Source organism: Artibeus jamaicensis, unplaced genomic scaffold, assembly GCF_021234435.1.
Source record: "Artibeus jamaicensis isolate MK-2021 breed Jamaican fruit bat unplaced genomic scaffold, CSHL_Jam_final contig_415, whole genome shotgun sequence".
NCBI classification, from domain to species: Eukaryota; Metazoa; Chordata; class Mammalia; order Chiroptera; family Phyllostomidae; genus Artibeus; species Artibeus jamaicensis.
Window position 1 is genome coordinate 16,005,439 of NW_026521823.1, and position 24,399 is coordinate 16,029,837.

The 24,399-nt window shown below is 36.3% G+C and overlaps 1 protein-coding gene across 2 annotated transcripts in view; it reads right to left on the reverse strand.

The window, feature by feature from the left end:
* The window catches only part of KLHL1 (kelch like family member 1), a 326,182-nt gene that overhangs the window by 104,543 nt on the left and 197,240 nt on the right, over positions 1-24,399 (reverse strand). For both annotated transcript variants that reach the window (XM_053665578.1, XM_053665576.1), the window contains one exon: positions 16,943-17,155. In XM_053665578.1, coding sequence (XP_053521553.1) covers positions 16,943-17,155 — 213 coding nt within the window. The remainder of the gene's footprint in view (positions 1-16,942; positions 17,156-24,399) is intronic.

Here is a 24,399-nt window from a genome sequence, read left to right on the forward strand (position 1 = left end):
AAAATCCAGGGTTTTCACAAATTGGATTAAGTTTCTTTATCAAGAGAGATGAGAGAATTTAGTGTGACAATCTGCACTGTGAAATTTCAAAAGGAGCATATAGCAAATGAGTTTATAAACTTATTTTTACATGAAGCAATTTTGTGATGAATGTCTATGAATATCTGTCCAGGGACAAAGTGCTGGGAGTTGTTACTCCAGAGCAAATTTAAAAATTACATTTCAGAGACCAAATGTAGATGTAATAAAAAGGCTTAATAATACAAACCGGAGCGTATTTTAATAATTTATAATTTTAGTATCAACATTTATCACTTTATCTAGTGGGGAATATAGGATATTTTGGCTTTGAAGATCATATGATTAATCTTTATACATATTTTATCATGTACTTAATCTGCCCAGCTACTGAATAAAATATAACTCTAGGCTGCCTGAATTTTTTTTTAAAGTAAACCATGAAATTGCGAGGGATCTGAATTTTGCAGAACTACCTCAATAGAAATAGATAACTTTAGGAACACCACTGTATAAAAACCCAGGTGGAAATAGAAAACAATTTAAAGTCTCCTGAACACAGTCTGTTAAATAACTTTATTGGAATAATATTTTAAATATTTTGATTCAGTAACATATGTTTTTTTGAGGAGGAACAGAATTTGCCTCTCCATAATATGCCTCTTTAGGGTATTATTTTAAGCAGCTTATTTTAAGAAACAAAAGACTCAGGATAAAACTTTGAACTTCCTCCTAACTGCCTAAAAGGAATTTGGGTGTAGGATCTGCTCCAGGAAGGGAGACATCGCTGGTAACTAGAGTTCAATACAAAGTAGTGTGGGACAGAGAGGAACTTCACAAGGCTTCCTGCTCCCAAGTCCTCTCCTGTCTCATCATAAGAGGTGGGCCAGCAAACTTTTACTCACTAAATGTCAGCTTTTCTATCTTCCTGTGAATTGCCTTCCTACTCTTCAAAGTAGCAAACCATAACCCAACCCTTCCTTTCTCCTTAGCTCAAGATGACGTAGAAGCCTTAGCTGCCTTATCATTCCTGGGTCTCATACTCTTATGGAACTGCTATATGTACATACATATTACATTTAGCTGTTTTTCTCCTGTTAATCTGTCTCATGTTATTTTGATTATTAGTTCAGCCAGAAGAACTTAGAAAGGCAGGAGAAATATACAGTTTTCCAATGCTATACTTTAAATGTATTTGCCATAAATTCCATAAGAAAATACATAGTGATTTCAAAACAAACTATGAAAATATTGCCTTTTAATTTATCTTCTCCCATTTTTCTTCTGTAACTGATCAGTTTTGACCCACTCAAAATCCTGTGTCTTTAAAGTTAGTTATTGAAGCCTCTTGTCATACTATAAACATGAGAAAATGTGTTATGTAGGCATGTCCTTTAAAATGTATGAGAAAAGAATTCAGTAGTAGAATATCATTTATATATTTATTTTAAAACATCTTTCAGCCCTGGCTGGTGTAGCTCAGTGGATTGAGCACAGGCCTGCTATCCAAAAGATTTCTGTTCGATTCCCAGTCGGGCACATGCCTGGGTTGCAGGCCAGTTCCCAGCAGGGGACCCATAAGAGGCAACCATACATTGATATTTCTCTCCTTGTCTCCTTCCCCTCCCTTCTAAAGATAAATAAATAAAATCTTTAAAAGAAAATTTTCAGTTGACATATTTATTTTTAAATGTTCCTTAAAAATATTTTGGTCTAAAATTAATAATTAAATTTGATTCTTAAAAAATCTATTCATCAAATTATTATTTCATGATCCAAAAATTATTTCTAATAAAAAATATGTCCTTAGAAGAATTCTTGAAATATTTTAAAGGCTCAGAATAACATCTTTATTATAATTTTATAATTTATTTTTAATCAAATGAAAAAAGCATATGTAACAATAATAAGAAAATTGATAGGTTTTTGGTAATCTGAATTTAAATGCCTTTTAATTGAATAAGTCATGATATCATAAAAATCCTAGGGGAAAACATAGGCAGCAAAATTTCAGATCTCGTGTAGCAATATTTTTGCCAATATATCTCCCAGGGCAAGGGAAATAAAAACAAACAAACAAATGGGACTCCATCAAATTCAAAAACTTCTGCATGGCTAAAGAAACTATCATCAAAATAAAAAGGGAGCTGACTGTATGGAAGAATGTATTTGCCAGTGATACATGGGACAAGAGTTTGATCTCCAAAACATATAAAGAACTCATATGACTCAACAACAGGAAGACAAACAATTGAATTAAAATTGGGTAAAGGGCCCGAATAGACACTTCTCCATGGAGAACATACAGAGGGTACATAGACGAATGGAAGAATGTTCAACATCACTAGTCATCAGAGAGATGCAAATTAAGATACCACTTCATAACAGTCAGAATGACCATCATTAATAAATCAACAAACAACAGGTGTTGGGGAGGATGTAGGGAACTCTAGTGCACTATTGGTGGGAACGCAGTCTGGTGGAGCCATTGTGGAAAACAGCATGCAATTTCCTCAAAAATAAAAAATGGAACTGGCTTTTGACCCAGTGATTCTACTGTGGAGAATATACCTGAAGAATCGTAAAATACCAATTCAAAAGAATGTATGCACCTCCATGTTCATAGCAGTGTTATTTACAATAGCCAAGATTTGGAAACAGCCCAAGTGCCCATCAACAGACAAGTGGATTAAAGGAATTTGGTGCATGTACACATGTACACAATGGAATACACACACAAACACACACACACACACACACACACACACAAAATCTCTGGCTTTGTAATGGTTCAATGCTCCAGAACATCATTCTTAGTCTTCTTCCATTATTTACCTATATTTACTTATTTGGTAAGACAATCCCATATTACATCTTTAAATTATATTTAGTGCCAAAATCTTCCTATTTATATCTCCACATCTCCTGAATGCTGTAGTTAATGCCTACTCAATAGCCCCACTTAGAGGCCTCACAATTTTAGAAGCCCTCACAATTTTAAGATGTTAAGAGAAATCTTCAAGTCAGTGCTCCATCACGTTCTTCCTCAGTGGGCTCAAACCAAAGTAAGTGGAATCTCCCCAATTTCTCTGGATCTCCCATCTAGCCAGCTCTACTTTAAAATATACATACAAGACAACATTTCTTGTCATCTCCATTGGTACTACCTCATTACTCTTATCTGACCTCTTAAAACATCTCTCGCTTCTATATTTCCGTCATCTACTAACTGACTTTTATTTTCTACTTGTTTCTCTCCGAGATCCTCTGAACATGGCAGCTAGAGATTATGTTTGTTTATATAGATCAGACTCTCCTATACCCCAAACCTTGTAATGGCTCCCATTAAAGTTTAAGGAAATGGCACAGTTCTTACACTGCTTTGCTGGATATTTAATGATTTGCACCCTCACCTTCTCTAAATTCTAACAGCTCACTGTTTGGTTCACCCTGCTTCAGGCCCACAGACCCCCTTACTGAACCTCAAAGAAGAGGCAAACATATTTTATGAAAACAACAATGTGGACAGTGGATGCAGGAACATTTGTATTTTATCTACATAACCCCAAGCACTTATCAGAATAGAAGAATGGTTCCGTGATTACACCAGTGTAAATTTCCTTTGCTCAGGCTTTACCTTTGAGATCTGCTCAAATCTGATGAGTATCCTTAATCTAGAGTTCTTGTTTTAAGTTTAACTTACACAAATATAAAGGTAGCTTCAAGAGTTAATTCAAATTTCACTGAATCTTAAATCTAAGCCACAGGAAAAGGTTTAATGATATAAACAGTTTGTGGTTTATTACAAATGGTCCATAAGTTTTCTTAATACTCTTACAAATTATTATATCCTATTTTAATGTTATCATTCTTACATAAAATAGTCATGAATAAAAAATCAAGTTTTAAAATATTTAATGGAGAAAAATAATTGTTCTTGCACTGTGTGACCTCTTGTTAAATGCTATGCATATTACTTAATATGTACATAAATGCTTATGAACAGTTTTCATATTTAAATCATTTTATTTTCTTTATGAAAAGAACTTTGTTTTCCAATTTACTATGCTAGCAATGCAAATGAAACAATTCTCTTCTAGACAACTATTTCTTTTTTTAAAAAACATCACTGTGTGGTTGCCTCTTGTGCATCCCCTGCTGGGACCTGGCCTGCAACCCAGGCATGTGCCCTGACTGGGAATCAAACTATGATCTTTTGGTTTGCAGGCCTGTGCTCAATCCACTGAGCTACACCAGACAGTGCTCTTGTAGACAACTATTTTTAAATACACCACTGATGCGTATTAGAACAACTTTGATAAATTTATGTTTTATGAATATATTTAATAGAATGAAGAGATGAGAAATTGAATCCTATTCAAGCTTGCCTTCCCACTTTCCATTTGATAAAAGATTTTTAGTGAAGTCTGAATCATGCCCTGATCCCCGTTTATAACAGTGTTCCCAGGCCTCACTATTAGCTGCATAGTAACACACCAGTGTAGAGACTTCTCTCACTTCCAAGAAAAATCAGGTATCACCAGACAGCTAAGATAAATAAAACTAAAATTCCTAAGTCCTAGCATAAACTTTTCATTGGTTGATTTAGCAAATACTTATTGAGTAGCCACTACATGAGAAACTTTGTGGAAAAGACCTTCAAGTCTGGTTTTCTGAAACATATAGTTTTATCAGTTATAAAAACAAACCACAACTGAGCAAGAAAATAGGTAAAAGTGCTAAGAACAAGGTACAATTTAAGGTGAACATATATAATACAATAAATATGCTTGTGCTACAATGAGGGTGAACACCTTCTAGAAGTGGGGACCTGAAAAGGAGAAGAGTGGTGCAGTTAACCCAGAAAGTAAGAGTATGTGGCCCTGACATTGTTTAGAATTGGCAAGAGACAGTATAAATAAGAGCAGACTGACTTTTGGTTAGTGTTATTATTGTCTTTAACTATCCACAGACTGTCCCTCCCTCTTCATTGCTTGTTTCTGAGAAAACTGTTTCTATCATCCACACCATCTTCTCCTGGCATGCCTCTGTTTCTAGTCCCCAGAATCAGCTGGTACAAATGTACCACAGAAGGAATAAAACTAAATCACTCCAGAAACAGAAAAGAGTATCAGTGTGCTTGTAGGATCCTGAGAGCTGGTAGAAAATAAATGAGATCAGAACCATAGTCATGGGACAGTTGAGGTAGGACCTTGTAGGACAGGGGTATTAGGGTTTTGTCCTAAGTGTGTGCATTTTAAGCTCCAGTAAATTGGTTCATGCTGCTTGCTAAACTGAAATTATTGCAGTGGTTAAGCAAAAAAAGGTACAATAATAACTATTTCAGAACTGCAGGAAAAACATGGTGGTGGTTTGTTTTAGGATGTGGCTATGGATTTGTTGAACAAAGGGATTCAAGAAATGGTTTGGAGTACAGTCAAAAGGACTTCCAAGAAAATGAATGTTAAAAGCAAGTGCAAAGTGGATAATTAAAAATGATTCTGGAATATAGGCCCGAACAACTCTATAGTTGGTAATGGAATTTACCAAAGTGGGAAAAAAAGTCTTACTTCATAATGTTTCAAACTTTTTAAAGTTTTCAATAGCTATTGAACATCCAATTGTAGGTTCAATACATGTAGTTGATTGGATATTTGAGTCTGTCTTTCAAGAAAAGTTTGAGGCTGGAGATATAAATTCAGAATTTTGTAAAGAGACCCCCACATACTCTTTACATGCATGAAATAAATGCTTCTCTCTATGCAAAAAAAAAGATATCCTTGGTTTGGCAATGCAACACTTGAGAGTGGAAATAATTAGCAACGACATTCGAGGAAGAGTGGCCAGCTCGGTTATGTCAGATGCTACTGAGAAGCCAAGTAAGATGAAAACAAGTAAGATGGGGAAAAGCAGGCACAGAGGGTTTGGCTGACTTTTAGTGGCTCAAAGAACCGACTATAGTGGGTTGAAGAGAGAATGATGAATAAGCAAATTTAATAACTATAAACAAAAACTACATATTTTGCTGGAAAAAGAACCAGATAATTGGAACAGTTGGTATAAAGGAATATGATGAGTATTATTTTATTTTAATATGATGAAAGAACACATCTTTATAAGTCAATTAGAATAATCCACTGTGAAGTCCAACGATAATTTAAATACAGAAAGGGTCATTGCAGTAGAAAAACTACTGTCCAGACAGATATGAAACAAACCACAATCAGTGGGATTAGTCAGCCCTTGACAATGGCAAGACATTTGGTATAGCACAATCAAAAATAAAAGCTCTCATCCCTGGCTGCCATGTCTCAGTGGTTTGAGTGCAGGTCCCCAAAGCCAAAGGTCACTGGTTGGATTCCTGTTAGGGCGCATGTCTGGGTTGTGGGCCTTGTCCATTCTCCATGACATCCCCTCTCTCTAAAATAAATGAATAAAATTTTAAAAATAAATAAAAATAAAAGCTTTCAGATTAGATTCCAGCTTCTCTCCTTTACTTGACCACAAAGGGTAACATGTGTATGTATGCATTTATACATGTGCATATTTTTTACATTAATACCCCATTGGCTCAAAACTTCTTTAAATAAATAGCTTAGGTCATTTAAAAAAAAGTTGCAACTTGAACTATGACCATCATAGCAGACTGCAATCATGAATCTAAATAGTATTTAAAATTTTTTGTAAGATTTTAGAAACACATATTGTCTATAAATTTATGTTTGAAAGCTAGTGTTTAAAGATTTATGTAGAGAAAAGTAAAATCATTCCACAATTTAAAAAAACTCTTGTAGATTAGTTTTGTGGAGAAGACTATCTCTTTGAGGATGGCCTGACAGTGTCATGAATTAATCAGACCGAGAGCAAATCAAGGAGAGGACAGAACACAGCAAAGTGAAAAAGTAACAAAGACTGGTAATGGAGTGTGTTAATGTTTGATTAACTTTCCCCTCATTCATTTACTAGAGTTAATAATTTTCCTTTATAAAGATAAGATACATAAAATACTAAGCAGTGAATGTTTAGGCTGACAAACTCAGAAAAATGTTAGATTTATCAGGGAGAAGTTTTGCTTCCCTTTGGGATCAGATGGATCAAAACAAATCAAAATAAACAAATTATTCAGGGATACAATCTTCCTTACATATCTCACACTATGATTTATTACTTTTTATATTGATTTGTTCTCTGTCACTTTGCTTGTTTTTCATTAAGTTTTTTAGTTGTGGCCATTATTTTACAGACAACAGGTTTTTTATATCAAAGCTGTATGATCAATTGTCACATTTCCTGTGAAATAAAAAGTTGAAGACCTCTCCTTCTTCAAGTTGCTATTAGTACCATAAAAATCATTTGGAATAAATTTACTACAGTTTTACATTAAAAATTAATTCTTCTAAAATAGAATGAGCATGTATTTCTCTAAGTTAAACTCATTTCATTAATTTTATTATTAGATTAAAACACATACCTCTAAACATATGTGGTATTTTATTATCCACTGTAAAGTTTCTTTTATTAGAGAAAATAAAAGTAAATGTTTACACATAAACACACACTATTACCTATTTCTCTTCTTTTCTATTGAATTCATTGGGGTGACACTGGTTAATAAAACTATATAGGTTGCAGAGGTACAGTTCTATAATACATCATTTGTATATTTGTGTGTTCACCACCCAAAGTTAAGTCTCCTTCCATCACCATTTACTTCTCCTTCACCCTCTTCTACTCAGATTAGCCCTCTCTCCCCTGACAGTTACCATACTGTTGTCTGTGTCTATGAAGGATATTTTTTTTAATCTCTTCACTTTTTTTACCCAGCTCCACATATATATTTCTCTTAAGAATCAGTAGGCACATGTTTAGAAGGCTGTGACAAACTTTTTCCCTATTGTCTCAAAAGAGATAATCAGTACGTATTCCAAGATATGTAGTGAAGTGAATCTGCCCATCTCCAACCTTTTAAATAATATCTGTGACAAAATTGACTTTTACTGAGGCTCTTTGAATCTTTGACTTGAATACACATATGTGTGCATTAATATGTATTAGAATTGTATTTCCTTGATTTTTTAGAGCAGCAATATTAAATATTCTAAACTAATCATTAGAAAAGCACAAAAATTGATATTAATGTATAGTTTTAAAATGCATAACAAACAAACCAATGAATAAATAGGTACCTATGACCAGTTATATGTACCTATGAAACCATTTAAAACCACTGGACACAACAGTTACAAAATGGTAAACCATGTTTGGTGCATAACAACATGTTCTTTTGTGGTATCATTGAAAGAGGAAAACCAGACAAAGGAGAAAATCAAATTGAGTGGCCTCAATGCAATATATATATGTATATGTATATATATATGTGTATGTGTGTGTGTATTATATATATATTGCATATATATGTGTATATTTACAGGCACACCTTATTTTATTGCACTTCACTTTATGGTGTTACATAGAAATTATATTTTGTACAAATTGAAGTTTTGTGGCAACCCTGTGTCACATGAGTCTATTGGCATTTTTACAACAGCATCTGCTTACTTCATGTCTCTGTGTCATTTTCGTAATTCTTGCAATATTTCTAACTTTTTTTATCAGTATTAAATTTCTAGTGGTTGTAATCAGTGATCTTTGATGTTAGTCACAACTATAATTGTTTCTGGGCGCCACCAACTATGCCCATGCAAGATGGCAAACTTGATCAATACATGTGTATTCTGACTGCTCACCCATTGACCACTTCTCTATCTCTCTAGCTCTTCCCAGACCTTCCCATTCCCAGGGAAATTGCAATAGTGAAATTATGACAATGAGTAACCCCACAATAGCCTCTATGTATTCAAGTAAAAGGGAGAGTCACATACCTATTACTTTAAATCAAAAGCTAAAAATGATTAAGCTTAGGCAGGAAGGCATGTTGAAAGCTGAGACAGGGCAAAAACTAGGCCTCTTACACCAGACAGGCACGTTTCAAATGCCAAGGAAGAGCTCTTGAAAGAAATTAAAAGGACTACTCCAGTGAACACACCAGGGGTAAGAAAGCAAAGAAATTTTACTGAAGATATAAAGAAAGTCCTAGTGATCTGGACAGAAATTCAAACCAGCTACAACATTTGCTTAAGCAAAAGCCTAACCCAGAGCAACACCCAAACGTTCTTCCATTCTATGAAGGCTGAGAGAAGTGAGGAGGCTGTAGAAGAAATGTGAAGCTGACTGAGTTCATTTCATGCGTTTTAAGAAAAGGAGCTATTTTTGTACCTTAAAAGTATAAGGTGAAGCAGCAAGTGCTTGTGTTAAAGCTGCAATAGGTTATCCAGAATATCTATCTAGAATGATTAATGAAGGTGGCTACACTAACAAGGGGTTTTCAGTGTAGATAAAAGAGCCATATATATAAAGAAGATGCCATCTATAACATTCATAGTTAGAGAGAATGATATGCTCGCCTGGCTTCAAAGCTTCAAAGGACAGGCTGAATCTCTTGTTAGGGGATAATGCAGCTGTTGACTTTAAGGTGAAGCCAATGCTTGTTTGCTCTTCTGAAAAACCCAGGGCCCTTAAAATCTACTTTGTTGGTGCTCTGTTAATGAACAACGAAGGCTGGGTGAGGGCCCATCTGTTTACAATATGATTTACTGAATACTTTAGACCACAATGTGGAATATCACTTCTCAGAGAAAAAGATAGATGTCTTTCGAAATAGTACTGTTCATTGACAATGCACATGGTCACTCCAGAGCTCTCATGGAGATAGATGTACAATAAAATTAAAAATGGAACTGCCTTTCAACCCAGCAATACCACATCTGGGAATATATCTTAAGAATCCAGAAACACCAGTTCAAAAGCACATATGCACCCCTATGTTCATAGCTTGCTATTTACAATAGCCAAGTGCTAGAAACAGCCTAAGTGCCCATTAGTAGATGAGTGGATAAGAAAACAACAACTGTGGTACATTTATGCAATGAAATTCTAAGTGACTGTAAATAGGAGAGGGAAACCTTACCTTTTGAAACCATGTGGATAGACCTGGAGATTATTATGCTAAGTAAAATATGCCAGCCAGAGAGAGATAAATACCACATAATCACACTTACATGTGGAATCTAACGAACAAAATAAACCGATGAACTAAATAGAAATAGAAGTGTGGACACATAGAACAGACTGACAACTGTCAAAGGGAAAGTGGGGACTGGATAAAAAAAAGTGAAGGGATAAGCCAAAGAGCATATATGTATAACCCATAAACACAGATTACAATGTGGTGATGGCCAGAGGAAAGGGAAGTAGGGAATGGGTGGAGGCGGACAAATGGGGGGGAATGGGGAAATCTTTAATAGTGTCAACAGTGTCAAATGGGGAAATCTTTAATAGTGTCAATAATGTCAATACTTTTTATTACTCTTAATAAAAGGAAAGAAAAAATAAAACAAAGGAAAACTGTAAGCATTGGTTACAGGATGCCATTGCAAAATTAACATGTGATTTTATGAAATAGTGCTGTAACTTAAATAATAGTATATGATACATATTCTGCATTGCTGTATGCCAGTCACTGCCCTAAGTACTCTCTTGCATTATCCCCTGTGATTTTCACAATAAATATATCTCCACACACACACACACAAAATTAATGTTATTTTTAGGACTACTACCACAACATCTATTCTGTAGCCCCTAGATCAGGAATACTTTTTATCTTCAAGTTTCATTTTAAATATACATTTGTAGGACTATGGCTGCTATCAGTAGTAATTCCTTTGGTGGATCTGGGCAAAGTAAATAGAAAACCTTCTGGAGAGGATGGATTCACCATTCTATCGATAGATGCTATTAAGAATACTTGTGATTCAGAAGAGAGGTTAAAATATCAACATTAACAGGAGTTTATAATTAGTTGATTTCAACCCTCATGGATGACTTTGAGGGGTATCAGAATTCAGTGGAGAAAGTTATTGTATTTGTGGTAGGACTGTCAAGAGCAATAGAAGTGAAGCCTGAAGATTTCACTTGGTTGCGCAACGGCATGGTGAAACTTTCATGAAGGAGGAGCATCGTCTTATGGTTGAGTAAAGAAAGTCATAGTTTCCTGATGTGAACTCTACTCCTGATGAAGATGGTATGAAGATTGTTAAAATGAAAACGAGGAACTTAGAATATTATATAACTGAATTGATAAATCAATAGCAGCAAGGTTTTAGAGAATCCTCTTCAATTTTGAACAAAAGTTCTACTGTGGGTAAAATGCTGTTAAGCAACATCCCACGCTACAGAAAAGACATCCATGAAAGGAAGAGTAAATCACTGCAGCCAGCTTCACTCGGTTACTTTAAGAAATTAGCACAGCCAACCCAGTCCTCAGTAGCCACCATAATGATCAGCCAGCAGCCAGCAGCATCGAGGCTAGACCCTTCAGCATCAAAAAGATGACAACTTGCTAAAGGCTCAGATGATAGGTGGCACCTTTTAGCAAAAATGTATTTTCTATAACACAGGTCAAATGTAACCTTTACATGCACTGGAGAACCAAAGGTTTAGTGTGTCTTGCTTTACTTTATTCACTTTACTGCAGTGATCTGAAACCAAACGCACCAAATCTTTGGGGTATAACTACATATAATCACTCATTGTCTGAAATGAAATTTTCATGTTTTATCTGGTTTGGTTGAAGTTTTTAAACATGTGGGTGCTCAACAAAGAATGGAAACTATTATGTCAGGTGGTGCTCCTGACTAATTTGAAAGATAATAGAACTCACCATTTCATAGATAATATATTCCAATATCATATCTTAATTATGTATTCTTTCATTTTGTCTTTTCCTCTGTTCCTTTCCATGGCAATATTAACTGAATTTATTTCTGTATTAGCTATTATAATTTAATAATGATAAAATAGACATAGTTGCTTCTAAGTCTTTTAATATCTTTTCTTCTATTCTGAAGCTCATTTTGTATGTCCCTGTTAACCAAACTCCACATTCTGCACCAAATTTCACATTTTCATTATATTTTCTATACAAAATTGTTGTGGACCGCTCTGCCTGGTTCTAGGAATTGTAACTCTCTACCCGTTGTGGTTAAGGAGGGGTCAGTGACCTCTGGAATGGGAGCCGCAGGAGACGAGGCTTGTCTCTGGTAGCAAATGCTGCCTCAGTTTCCTGCCTGCCCCCAAAGCATGGTCGGAAGTCTATGACAGGTAAGACCCCTCTGAGGAGGGGCAACCTAGGCCAGACTTGATCACTTGGGAGGCCTTCATGGAAGGACTCGGGGGGCTGTGACAAAGAGGGAGCAATGGACTCTTGCCCCGTGGGCTTTGAGATAGCCTAAGTCTCCATGTTCTCTGGGAGAAGCGCTTCCTGGCTCTAATCCCCTTAAGCCTGAATACCTGATGGGGAGAGGTACAGCTTCTTGCCCTGCTAGAGCATTTTTGTCTTGGGGAAAAATCTGGCATCACAAATAATTCCTGACAAACCTGTGAAATCTGCTCTGCTAAGAGTGCTTTCATTCATATGTTAAGGGTTTGAGCAAGAAACCCTAAAACTCTGTTCCTTGAAATGTTATCTACTGTTTGATCCTTGCTGCCCTGTATTCCTGTGTATTACAACCCAATAAAAGCCCCTGGAGGAAGAGGTTCAATGCCTTTTCCCCCTGAGAAACTGGCCACTTCTCCTCTCCAAGCAGATTACAATATGTCTCTGTCATGTTTATTCTGATCCATGGCACTTGGGGGGACTTGCAAGGAAAGTCATCCCCACATCTGGTGCCCAAACAGGGACCTAACAAATTCGGGACTTCCTGCTTTGATCCAGAGGCTTCGAGCCACATCGCCACAGATGCACACCTAAGTGAACAGAAATCCATCCCCAGAGGGAACAGGGTCAACTATCAGTAAGGTCCCCAGGCATGTTAGAAATGCTCTCATCTGGGGCACACAGGGGGACTTGTGAGGAAAGTAGCCCCCACACAACATTACCGTTATTCATACTTCATAATAGCATGTTAATTTATAAATAAAAAGAAATATCATAATTGATTTTTCTCTTGTGAACTTCAAAAATAACTAAGCACAGGTAAACAGAATGGCTTAATAATAATAGACATGAACATTTATATTGTGAGAAATAATTGAACTTAAATCTGCTTAAGTCAAATTGGTCAATTGTTTCATGAGGTAAGACTATTAGTGTAATCTAAATTTATTTTGTGTCTCTAGTCAGTCTTTTAACATGTATTCTTTGTGTTTGCAGTCTGTTTCATTTTTATTTTTTTTAAGCTGGGAGTATTTTCCCATGCATTTGCTGAATAGAAACATAGAAATCATAGCTGTAAACATATTTACAAGTTATTTAGTTCAACTTTAAACTGAAAACATGCATTTCTCTCTCTTTTCTGCCCTCTCATTTTAAACATCTCTAAGCCTTTTTTTTTTCTTACTCTTGCCTTGGTCAGTTTTTTGCTATGTTTTGTTTAACAAAATTATAAGCTATTCACAACTAATCTTCCAAATATTGTTCTTTCACTCACCTGACACTTATCTTTACCTCCATAGAAATTACATTACAAAATCAAGCAAATTCTTCTCTTGTCTCAGTTTAAATACTACATCATTTTGAAAATGATTCCTCACTGCACTAGAAAAATGCATACTCTAACTTCTACAAATAGCATTAGTATTTTACAATACAATATCATGTTTTGTTACAACAAATATTATAAAATTATATATTACAATATATAATTACCTGTGTAATGTAATTGCACACATACAGTGTATACCACAAACCACTCAATGACTCTAAAAGCCCTGTACATCAAGCACTATAAGACTAAAGAAAAAAACCTTACTTAATGGCTCCAGAGTTGAGTCAAAAGTGTTTCCTGATTATCACAAAGGCTTTTCTTAAGAACTTTAAAATGCTTAGCAGCTTTAAAGTGTAAAAGATTGGAAAATCCTAGATTCTACTAATTAAAAAAAATCTTGCTAGACATTACCATAAATGTGAAGCCAACCATGGAAATAAACAATTTACTTGCCCTCAGGGAAGAAAAACCACATTAAGTATTAGATACAGGGTGGGGCAAAAGTAGGTTTATAGTGGTTTATATGGAAAAATAATGCAATAATTAATAAATAATAAAGCAAGATTAAACTCTGTGTCTCTTGTACTCACAACTTCAAATCTACTCTTGCCCCACCCTACATAAATAGAGTGAAATCTGAGCTCTACAGTTATCATCCTGATTCCCAATGAGCTCATTTGTAAATCATAATAATAATATTCAATACAGAAGGATATTGTAGAAATCAAATGAGATAAAATATATGTTGCATATGTTTTGTAACCAATAAAAGAAATAAGTATGTGTTAGGTCCTATTCCTCTGCTCTTATTTCTTTTCCAGCATTTTATGGGAACCTTCAATATCACTCCATTCAAGACATTTTTATGATCCTCCAGTTCAGAAGGCAAACAGGTGAGCAACACAAATTCACAGAAGAAATAGCTCTATGCAAGTTCCTGTCTGGCTAACCCAGATTTGCAGACAAACTGCATTTTCCACTAGCTCTACGACCTCTGAAAAATCTCTTTGAGCCGCTTTTTCCTCTGTGCAACATAATTAATAATCCCTGCTCTGCAGCTGTCCTTTTATGTTTAGAAATATTATATAGAAAACACTTATAATGACATGCAATTCATTAATATTACCTATGGATGCAGTAACTCTGCCTATAACCACAAGCATTTTATGAAAAGAAAATGTTTTATTCTTTCCTCCTGTACATTTGTTGTTTGAAAGTGTATATAAAGTTATATTTGTAGTAACTCCAATTTTAGAGGTGAAGAATGAACATAGATATATGCTATGTTTGTTTATGAGAAGTTGCATAAGAGTTAAAAGCTTTTTCCTAGATATAGCAAAACAAAGTTATGTATTTTTTTCTAATGGTAATGCATGCATTTCACTAAACAAGATAGAGCAGTGGAACCACTAAGAATGTAAGCTCCATGGGCAATGTGTAGCCTTAAGAATAAATAAGCCAGTAAGGTGGTCATGCTGTTCTGATGAAATAGTTTAGATGAGACGGACAGGCAGGCGCATCTCTTATTTTTGATGACAAGACAGTGGGGAAAGAGGGTATGAAAGAAAGGCATGTCATGAAAAGGTGGATCTCTGGTTATAGTCTTGACCTCCTCTGGTATGTGTCCTACCATTTAAGAGGATTTTGAACACTAGTGTAACTCCTAGCTTCCCACATTTCAACAAACAGACCAATTTTCACAGCATCTCCCATTGGATAATGGCTATCTGTACCTATTTATTAGCTAATGGTCATCACTGACCATTTCTATCCTGAGAGAGAATCCTCAGGCTTTGAGTATATCTGGCATTGGAACCTAAAGTGGAAGATATAAAAAAATCCAGTGCTTGGCTTAACAATGTATTCTTTGTTCAGTTATTTAAATGCATGTTTCCCTTCCTTTTGTAAGATAAGCTTATATATTTTGTTTAGGCAAGCATCTCAGAAATTCTTTCTCTCTGATTTTACTCTTATATTCAGTTCAGGAGCCAAATGAAACACAATTATTTAATAATATTAAATAATGTATTTAATAATAAAGCTTCATTTGTTTTCCCAATAACTATACAGTTTTTTTAACTTCCCATATTTCCAATAATATGACCATATCTCTCACTTCTTCACTTGTTACAAATATACCATGATTGTTTGTCATGCTTTTCTGATATCCTAATCCCCTTTTATTCTTAGCAATATATGGATTAGTAGAAGTGTTGAGATGGTTTAGATACAAATGAATGATCAGGTGGATGTTACAGGCCCCCACACATCCTATATATGAAGTATGCACACAATTCTATCTATTGTTTTGGAGGTAAGAGCTTGGATAGACTGAGAAGCATATGTCCCTAGATTAACACTGTTGCACATAGGTAATTTTGTAACATTACAAGTTCATTTCTAGACTTAAGACTCAGAATCAGGGAAAAACAGTGACTCCTACAAGAAAAGTGGATTTGGCGTTCTTACCAATTCACCTGTGTCCTAGACCAATAAAATGAGGTGGTCGTTTCTCTTGGTGTCTGGGCTCTCCTTAGCCCCAAAGTAAGATTCTATAATTTCAATTGCATAAATGCTGTTACTTTATAACTCTGTATCATTCAAAAATCCGTCTTGTCTACTATTTGAGGTTTTAAATCTCATGCATTGAGCCTTAAAAATTGCTATAAGGATGTTTTTACATCAGAGAAAGATTATATCACTGCACCATAGAATAGATGGACAAATAGGTAGAGTAATATAGATAGATTAATCTTTGGAACAACACAGCAAAAAAATCTTCTAGATACTGTATGGAGATTAGGTACTTTACATATAATACTCAGTTTGGTCCTCATACAGCTTTCATGTGCTAACATGACTTTATTTTATACATGAATAAACTGAACATCAGAGAAGTTGAGTGACATTCTCATGTCATGTGAGCATGAATGAACCAGTGGAGGAGATGGGATTCAGACTCATCACCCATCATTTTTCCACCACCAAATTCACCATTAAATATTTAATTAAAACTAAAAATAAAACTGTGAGTAAATAATAATACATGGTTTGTGATGTTTTCATAAATAAACAAGTCTAAAAATGACAAAGGAGAGTCATAAAACTAAGTTTGGAAAATGATCGGGCCTTGTGCATGTTTGTGTTTATGTATGCCCTAGATTCATACTGATTCAACATTACTGTTTTCTCCAATGCTTTATGAGTATGATTTGCTCATGTTTAAAAAGTTATCATTATTAGTTTTAAACTTTGGCCTCTTTAAAACTTATAGTTTTCTTAATACATTGTAGCTCTGAAATCAGCAGCACAGTTACCTGGGGAGGGAGCAGTGGCAGTCTTATAAAGGCCAGAAGCATGCTCAGGTCATTGCATCTCCTCTGCATGTCGTACTTGACCCACATCATTAATGCATGGAAGATGGTCTCTTCATCAGGAACATTTACGTCATCACTGGCCAGGAGCTTATGGAGCTCCTCAGCTGGAAGCAGCAAAAACTCTTGATTTCTCATGACTTCCATGATGTTTTCCTGCAGGGAGAAAACATCTTGGTATAAATTTGGTCTCACTTTTCCTTAGCTAGCAAAGCGTTTCAGAGAGCAATGAGAAAAGTAGTCAATAACCTTTGTTCTCATTATAACATAATCCTTAAGACTTAATCCTTCAGAAACTAGGAGCTGTTAAAATGAAAGCATTGTAATTGTAATTGAAGTGTAAATGTAGCCAAGACAGCACAGATCTTGTAATAACTGGGGGATTATGATGTTGAGCTTTGTTATGCAGGCAGAATGTACTAAGCGATTAAATGTTTAAATTTCAAGTGGGAGCCAGGTAAAATATGAATACAAAAAGAGGAGCATTTCAAATTTTCTAAACTTGGTTATATATACATGAATCAGAAAGTGAGAATAAGATTACAGAGAGAAGTGACTTAAAATATTTATATCACTGAATATTGAGAAGGGAAAAACAACAGCACAGAATGTCCACAGAGGGCGCCAAATCCCGCATGTCCCACCCTTCTGATGTCGTTCGTAAAAGCAGACCCTTTCATGACTGACTGCCCCTCTGGTTTGAATCAGATCGCCATGAGTTCTCTGCCAGATTGCTGCCATAACCTTCAAATCACTGTGCTCGACTCTATTCTTATCTCCTTTATTGTATCCTTCACAGTAATGCGAAAATAATATTTTTAAAACATAAAATTTCTCTTGACAATCCTCTGAAGCTTTCGTGTAGTTTGGTCTCATTAGGTCTCCCATCGTCTTCGGTTCAGATCCCTTCCTTGAGCACACAGGTTGTTATAGGCCTCTTCCCAGTTCTAAGACCTCATTTCCTACCTTATTTACTTTCCAGTCACAAAACTGCCCTTCTTTCTCACTGCTACACTGTTTGGCATGTCCTTCCTCACTTATTCTACTGCTTAAAATTACCTTATCCACCTTGTTTTCCTAGTTTCTGTCATTTTCTGAGACTCCATTCAAAAGCTACCTGTTATCTCTGGTGTTCTCCACTCTCCCTTCACTCCCTTTGCTCTGACTGCCCCGCCCACTCTCCAAGGGCACGTGGTGTTTAGATTCTGAGACTGCGGTTCCCCAACTGCAGCCTCACCTTTGGTGCCCTTGGGGGCCTCAGCATGGACTTTCGTCTCCAGGAGACGAAACCCCTGCAACATAGCAGGTGAACGGCACACATTTATTGAAGAGATGCCTTCATTGTTTTTTCAGAGAAACATAACATTTTGGAAATTGTTCAGTACAGTGCAGTGTTTTTCAAACACATTTAAAAAACTACTTGTCAAAAAGAAAACCGTCTTACATGTTAGCAGAGAGGCCTCTGTGGCTGAGAAAGGGTTAGAGCAAAGACTTGACTGTAATCTTCTGCCTCCCTCCCACCCCAACGCGTCTCCTGGGACATCTCTGAGGAAGCCATAACTAAGGTTTCTCGACTTTAAAGCCACACTTGTGGTAGAAATGTCAACAGGGTGCTTACATGGGATTGAAACCTGAAATCGAGTGGGACTAAATCTCTTCTAAAAAACGGCGTTGTGTCTACGCTAGAAAACAGTAGAAGATTCGGCAAGTGCTCATTAATCTGCAGATCAGAGCAGATTCGGCCTTAGTTCTGAAGAGTCACCTGCATTGTGTTCTGAGCGCATCCCTGGGATCGAATCCCGAGCGTGCCGTGCCTTCAGCTTTAACAAGACAGTGCCAACTTTTAATTTCCTTCAGGCTATCTGTCGTGTTTATTTACATGTCTTGACATCACAGAATAGCCGATTTCCTGGGAATTGTTTTGTTTCCAGGGTTGCCTCTGTTCCTAATGCAGTGCCGTGTAAATTATAGATGCCTGATACCTACTTACTGAGCAAACCAATTAAGTGTCCCACAATTTAATGCCACCAAATTTCTCTAAAGAGCTACAGTGAGGAGAAGATGGTTTTTATGGAGAATTTTTGAAAGAGGTTTTGTGTATCTATTTTTTCAGTTGTTTAAAAACCTACATCTCTGTTAAACTACGCACAGAACTGTGCAGCTACACTATCAGTAGAGAGTGCAGGGCACCATGAAAAAGCGGCTCTGGGGACCTCTTCGTGCTGTCTGTCACAAAGGTCCTGTCCCAGGCCCATTTCATTGCATTTTACAGGGCCCTTTGTATGAGGCCGCTTGGGAGAAATTCCTTTTGGGTTTTGGGAACAGAAATAATTGCACTTCTGAGTAAATTGGTTTGCTTTTATCATGGGTGTTGTAAATTATGAAATTGATGGTATTACTATTTTTTTATTTGGCCTCTAGAAAACTTAGAGTCCAACTGAAATGTATCAGACAGGAAGGCTATAGCCTTTTATAGTTTGATTTCTTTTCCAGACAGCTCTGATAATAGTGTTGTTTAATATCACTAAAGTAGATTTTTTTTCCTTTTATTTTTATGTCTAAGTTAGAGTACACTTTTATAATTTTGTATCTGTGTGGGCCATACTAAATCTTCTTGGAACAAGTAATGTTGTTTGTAAAATCTGCTAAATGTAAATTGGACAATAGGAGTGAGATTCAGATATTACTGGATCTCATCCTTGTCCATATATTTTTTATCTTTCTTTTGAAGTTTGGGAATTCTCTTCAGTCTTTTCCCTTTTTCCATCAAGTTTCCTTTTAATGACAGCGTACCTAATATTTTCCTTTTTTTGGCATTCTTGTTTGTGGAACTTGTTTTAGTTCTATCATGTTTTATTTGCAAAAGAAGAAAAATATCATTGCACACTGCTTCAGCACCCTAGCTTCTCCATGGTTCTGAGAACAAATAATGAGAGACATCAAAACTCTTTGGCCTGCTTGACTCTTGTCAAACACTTTATTTTAAGTTTATGTAATTACTCATTGTTCATGAATTTACTGAGCACCTAATGTATGATCCTGGATAATTGTAGTGAGGACAAAAAATGGATTTGCAGTCTTACCCCACATATGACATTTATAAAATGCACAGTGCCTAGAAAATTGTCATCAATTTGCCAAAGCAGGTTTTTCAAATGGACCTAGATTCTAAGTAGGAGTGTAAGTTAGAAAATGGGAAATGGGAAGTTATGTATTCTGACCAGAGGAAACCATAAAAACAGAGATGGAATAACAGATACTATACTATAAAGTGCCATATTTTTACATCAACTTGACTGAGAATGAGCACAAAAACTGTGGGAAATAACATTGAAAGCGTAATTTAGACCATGTAATAGAATAAATTTAGTCTCAATCTGTGGCAGTTTCTCTATTAAATAGAAATACATGCACATATACATCTTTTACATACAAATTGAAATACTTAGTACAAAGAAAAGATTTGGCAGCAAATTTAAGTTGCCAGTATGTAAGACACAATGATATTTACAGATATCAAATGAAAAGAAATAAATTCTACTATCTACTTTTGCATTTTATTTATTATTATTATTATATTATTAATATTATTTGAATCCTCATCTAAAGACATATTCATTGATTTTAGATAGAGGAGAAGTGGGAGAGAAAGAGAGAAATATCAACGTGAGAGAGAAACATTGATTAGTTGCCTCCTATAAGTGTCCCAACCAGGGATCAAACCCACAACCTTTTGGTTCATGGGACAATGTTCCAACTAACTTAGCTATCCAGCCAGGGAGCCACTTCATATTTTAAAGTAATTTTTATAACTATAAACACTTATAGTATTATCTTATTCTAAACAAACATAATTTTCTTATTTGTGTTTATATTCTGAATTTGCCATAAACATGTTTTCTAATATTTATTTCCTCTGTTCCTTAGCTCCATTATTGTTGTTTTGCATCTTATTGGTAATAATCAACACACAGTAATTCATCTGAAGTTCCATTACAAACTCATTCTTCTACATCATTGTAAAAGTTAGTTAACACTTAATGGTAACATCAGGTCAACATAAGTAAATCCCTTTAATTGTCATGTCTTGCTTATTGGTTAAGTTTGAAATATGGGCATTTAACTTTACTAAAATATTTTATTAATGTTCAAACAAACATAAACCATAATGCTCTTTGTTTTATTAATAGCTAGTACCAGAGCAACACGTTACATATGATGATGGCTACTGCAAAGAAACTGCTCTGGTACAAAAGTGCAGAGTTAAAACCCACTGCCTCACTGCCTTGTACACTGTGACCAGTGGTCAGTGAGAGGGACCTGCCCATCACTGTGTTAAGCATTATGGTGGGAAGGCTGATCTTTTTCAGACCCCCACAGAATCTCTGGTTTCACTTCAAATCAACAGAGGTTATACAATTTATTTAATTGTTCATTTAAAAGGTTTTAACTTAGAAAGATGAATTTGTAGGAAGCTTGTACTGTCAAAAAAAAAAGGAAAGCTGAAAGCTGAGGTGAGGCTTATTACATAAGCATGAAATGAAAGCCATAATCTAAAGTCAGAATTATAAAGTTGATTATAAAATTAAGTATCTTTTGCAAACAAAGTTTTCAGAGTTTCTGATAGATGCATGATTCTATGATCATCACATGCACCTCAACTTCTAAAGCTGTGTCTTTTCCAGGGCATCGTGTGCTGGGTTAAACAGTGGCTGCCAAAGCTTCGTGTCCACTCAGAGCCTCAGCATATGACCTTATTTGCTGACAGAATTAGTTAAGATGAGGCCACACTGGATTAGGGTGGCCCCTAGTTTAATGACTGCTTATAAGAGAGAAACTCGGAGAGACACAGACAAAGCACGAGGAGAAACCGCGCAGATAGAAGACACACAGACAGCAGAAGGCCATGTGAAGGTGGCAGGATGAGAGATCAAGGTCATCCTGCTACAAGCAAAACTGTGAAGGACTGCCAGGAACCCCTGAAGTAGGAGATGGCAAGGACAGATTCTTTCCTGGAACTTTCAGGGAGAATCCGGCCTTGAATCTGCTTTTATCTGGGTTTCAGACTTTAAACCTCTAAAACTGTAAAAGAATAAATTTTTGTTGTTTTAACCTACCCAGTTTTTGGTACTTTGTTATGACAACCTTAGTAAAATAATACTTAACAAAAGAGGAATTAAAAAATAGCTATGCTAACAAGTGTTGGAGAGGATGTGCAGAAAAGGGAACCCTAGTTTGATGTTGGTGGCGTACAGCCACTGTGGAAAATAGTATGGAATTTCCTCAGAAAACTGAAAAATGCAACTGCCTTTTGACCCTGCAATTCCACTGCTGGGATTATATCCTAAGAACCTGGAAACACAAATTCAAAAGAACCTATGCACCCCAGTGTTCACAGCAGCACAATTCACAATAGCCAAGTGCTGGAAGCAACCAAAGTGTCCATCAGTAAATGAATAGACCAAAAAACTATGGTACATTTAAATGATGGAATACTATGAAGGAGGAAGAAAAAAGGAGCTCCTACCCTTTGAGACAGTGTGGATGAAACTAAAGAGCTTTATGCCAAGTGAAATAAGCCAGGCAGTGAAAGTAAAATACCATATCATCTCACCTGTAAGTGGAACCTAATCAACCAAATAAGCAAGCAAAAATAACCAGAGACATTGAAATTGAGAGCAAACTGACAGTGACCAGAGGGGAGGTGGGAGGGAATAATGGGGAGAAAAGTGGGAAAGGATTTTCAGGAACATCTATAAAGGACACATAGACAAAACCAATGGGGAGTAGGACCGCAGGTGGGAGGTGGGAATGAATGGTAGGTCCGGGGTAAGTGGTGGGAGGAAAATGGAGACAACTGTACTTGAACAACAATAAACTAAAAAAAAAAAAAACGATTGGGATCTATCAATCACATTTACAAAAAACAAAAATAAAATATCTGCTAAGCTGACAAAAACAGTTATGTTAAAATTATCACATAAATATAATTAAGAATGGCAATTATTCCCAATATTTTAAATGATAATTTCTAGGCTCTTTATTTCATAGAATGATGCCTCTAAGAAATATTAGGTATTCCATGGCCCAGGTGGATGTCAGGGACAGAAAGAACTTCTCTTTAATATTTTTTTCCTGCTGCCTCTCGAGTTTAAACTTTCTGAAAATTCAGAGTGGGAAGAGACGCCTTTCCCAGTTATCAAGGGCTTTTGTAACAGTCTCCTTCAAGTCGCCGCACTAACATATTGCTACCCAGGCTGGACCCTTTCAGATTAAAACCAATTTTCCTGCGCTTTTGATTATTTGCTTTGCCTGAATTTTTAATCCTTGTGTCCAAATTGCTGTCTGAACTCTTGAGCACCACCTTTGAGTTCAAAGGGAGCTGAGTCACGCCTTGTTACTTTACATGTGAGAATGCTGAGGCTTGGAAGGCCTCAACTGAGCTCTTAGTGCTTAGTCAGATGAGGCTGAAAACAGGGACACGGTCTCTCCTATCACCCTAACCCGGCTATCCACCCTTTGCTTCATTTCCCTTCCTGGTTCTTTTGCCCACCTGATTTGGACTTACTGTCTTACACTGATTTCTGTAACATGGATGCACCCTGATTCTTGAGTCCTCAGCTGTGCCTGTTTCCATCTCTTTCTTGATATATCTCGGTTCCATAATGTGGCTTCGGAATTATGGGGAGTCAATAGATTATGATCGGTTTGGAGAGTTGGCCAGGGTTTAGATCCCAAGCCTACTACCCACTGGCTATGTAATTAGAATGTTGGATTCCTTACCTGTAATGGGAATAAAACAGTATCCACCTTAAAGTGTCTTTTTTCCCCTATGCCTAGTATACTGTTACTGCTAGAAATACAGAGACAAAACAAGAAAAGTTTTGTGTTGGGAACCGCTCTGCCTGGCTTCAGAAGCTCTAACCCCCACATGGCTAAGGTTGAGTGTGCAACCTTTAAACCATAAGCCACTAAGGAGACAAAGCTTATTTCCCTGGCAGGAGCACCGCTTCTGCTTCTTTTACTTCATCCATAACTGGTCCCTAATGCTTGATCGGTTAGCCAGTGATGGGTAAGATTCCCCAAGGGGGGAACGACCTAAGACAGGCATGATCACGTGGAGGCCCCAGTGAAGGACTTGGGGAGTTATGGAGAAAGGGGGTGATGGACCCTCTCTCCTCCACTTTGACAAAGCCTGAGTCCCCATTCTGTCTGTGAGAAGTCTCCTAATCTCTTGCTGCCTTACTTCCACTGCCTGACTTAAGCCTGAAACAATGACAGAGGGCAGTGCAGTCTTGTGCTGGAAAGGGCAGGTTCCCTGGGTAATCAGGCCTAAGAAAGAATATATAAAATCCTGTGAAACCTGCCTTGCTAAGAATGCTCTCAATTAAATGATAAAG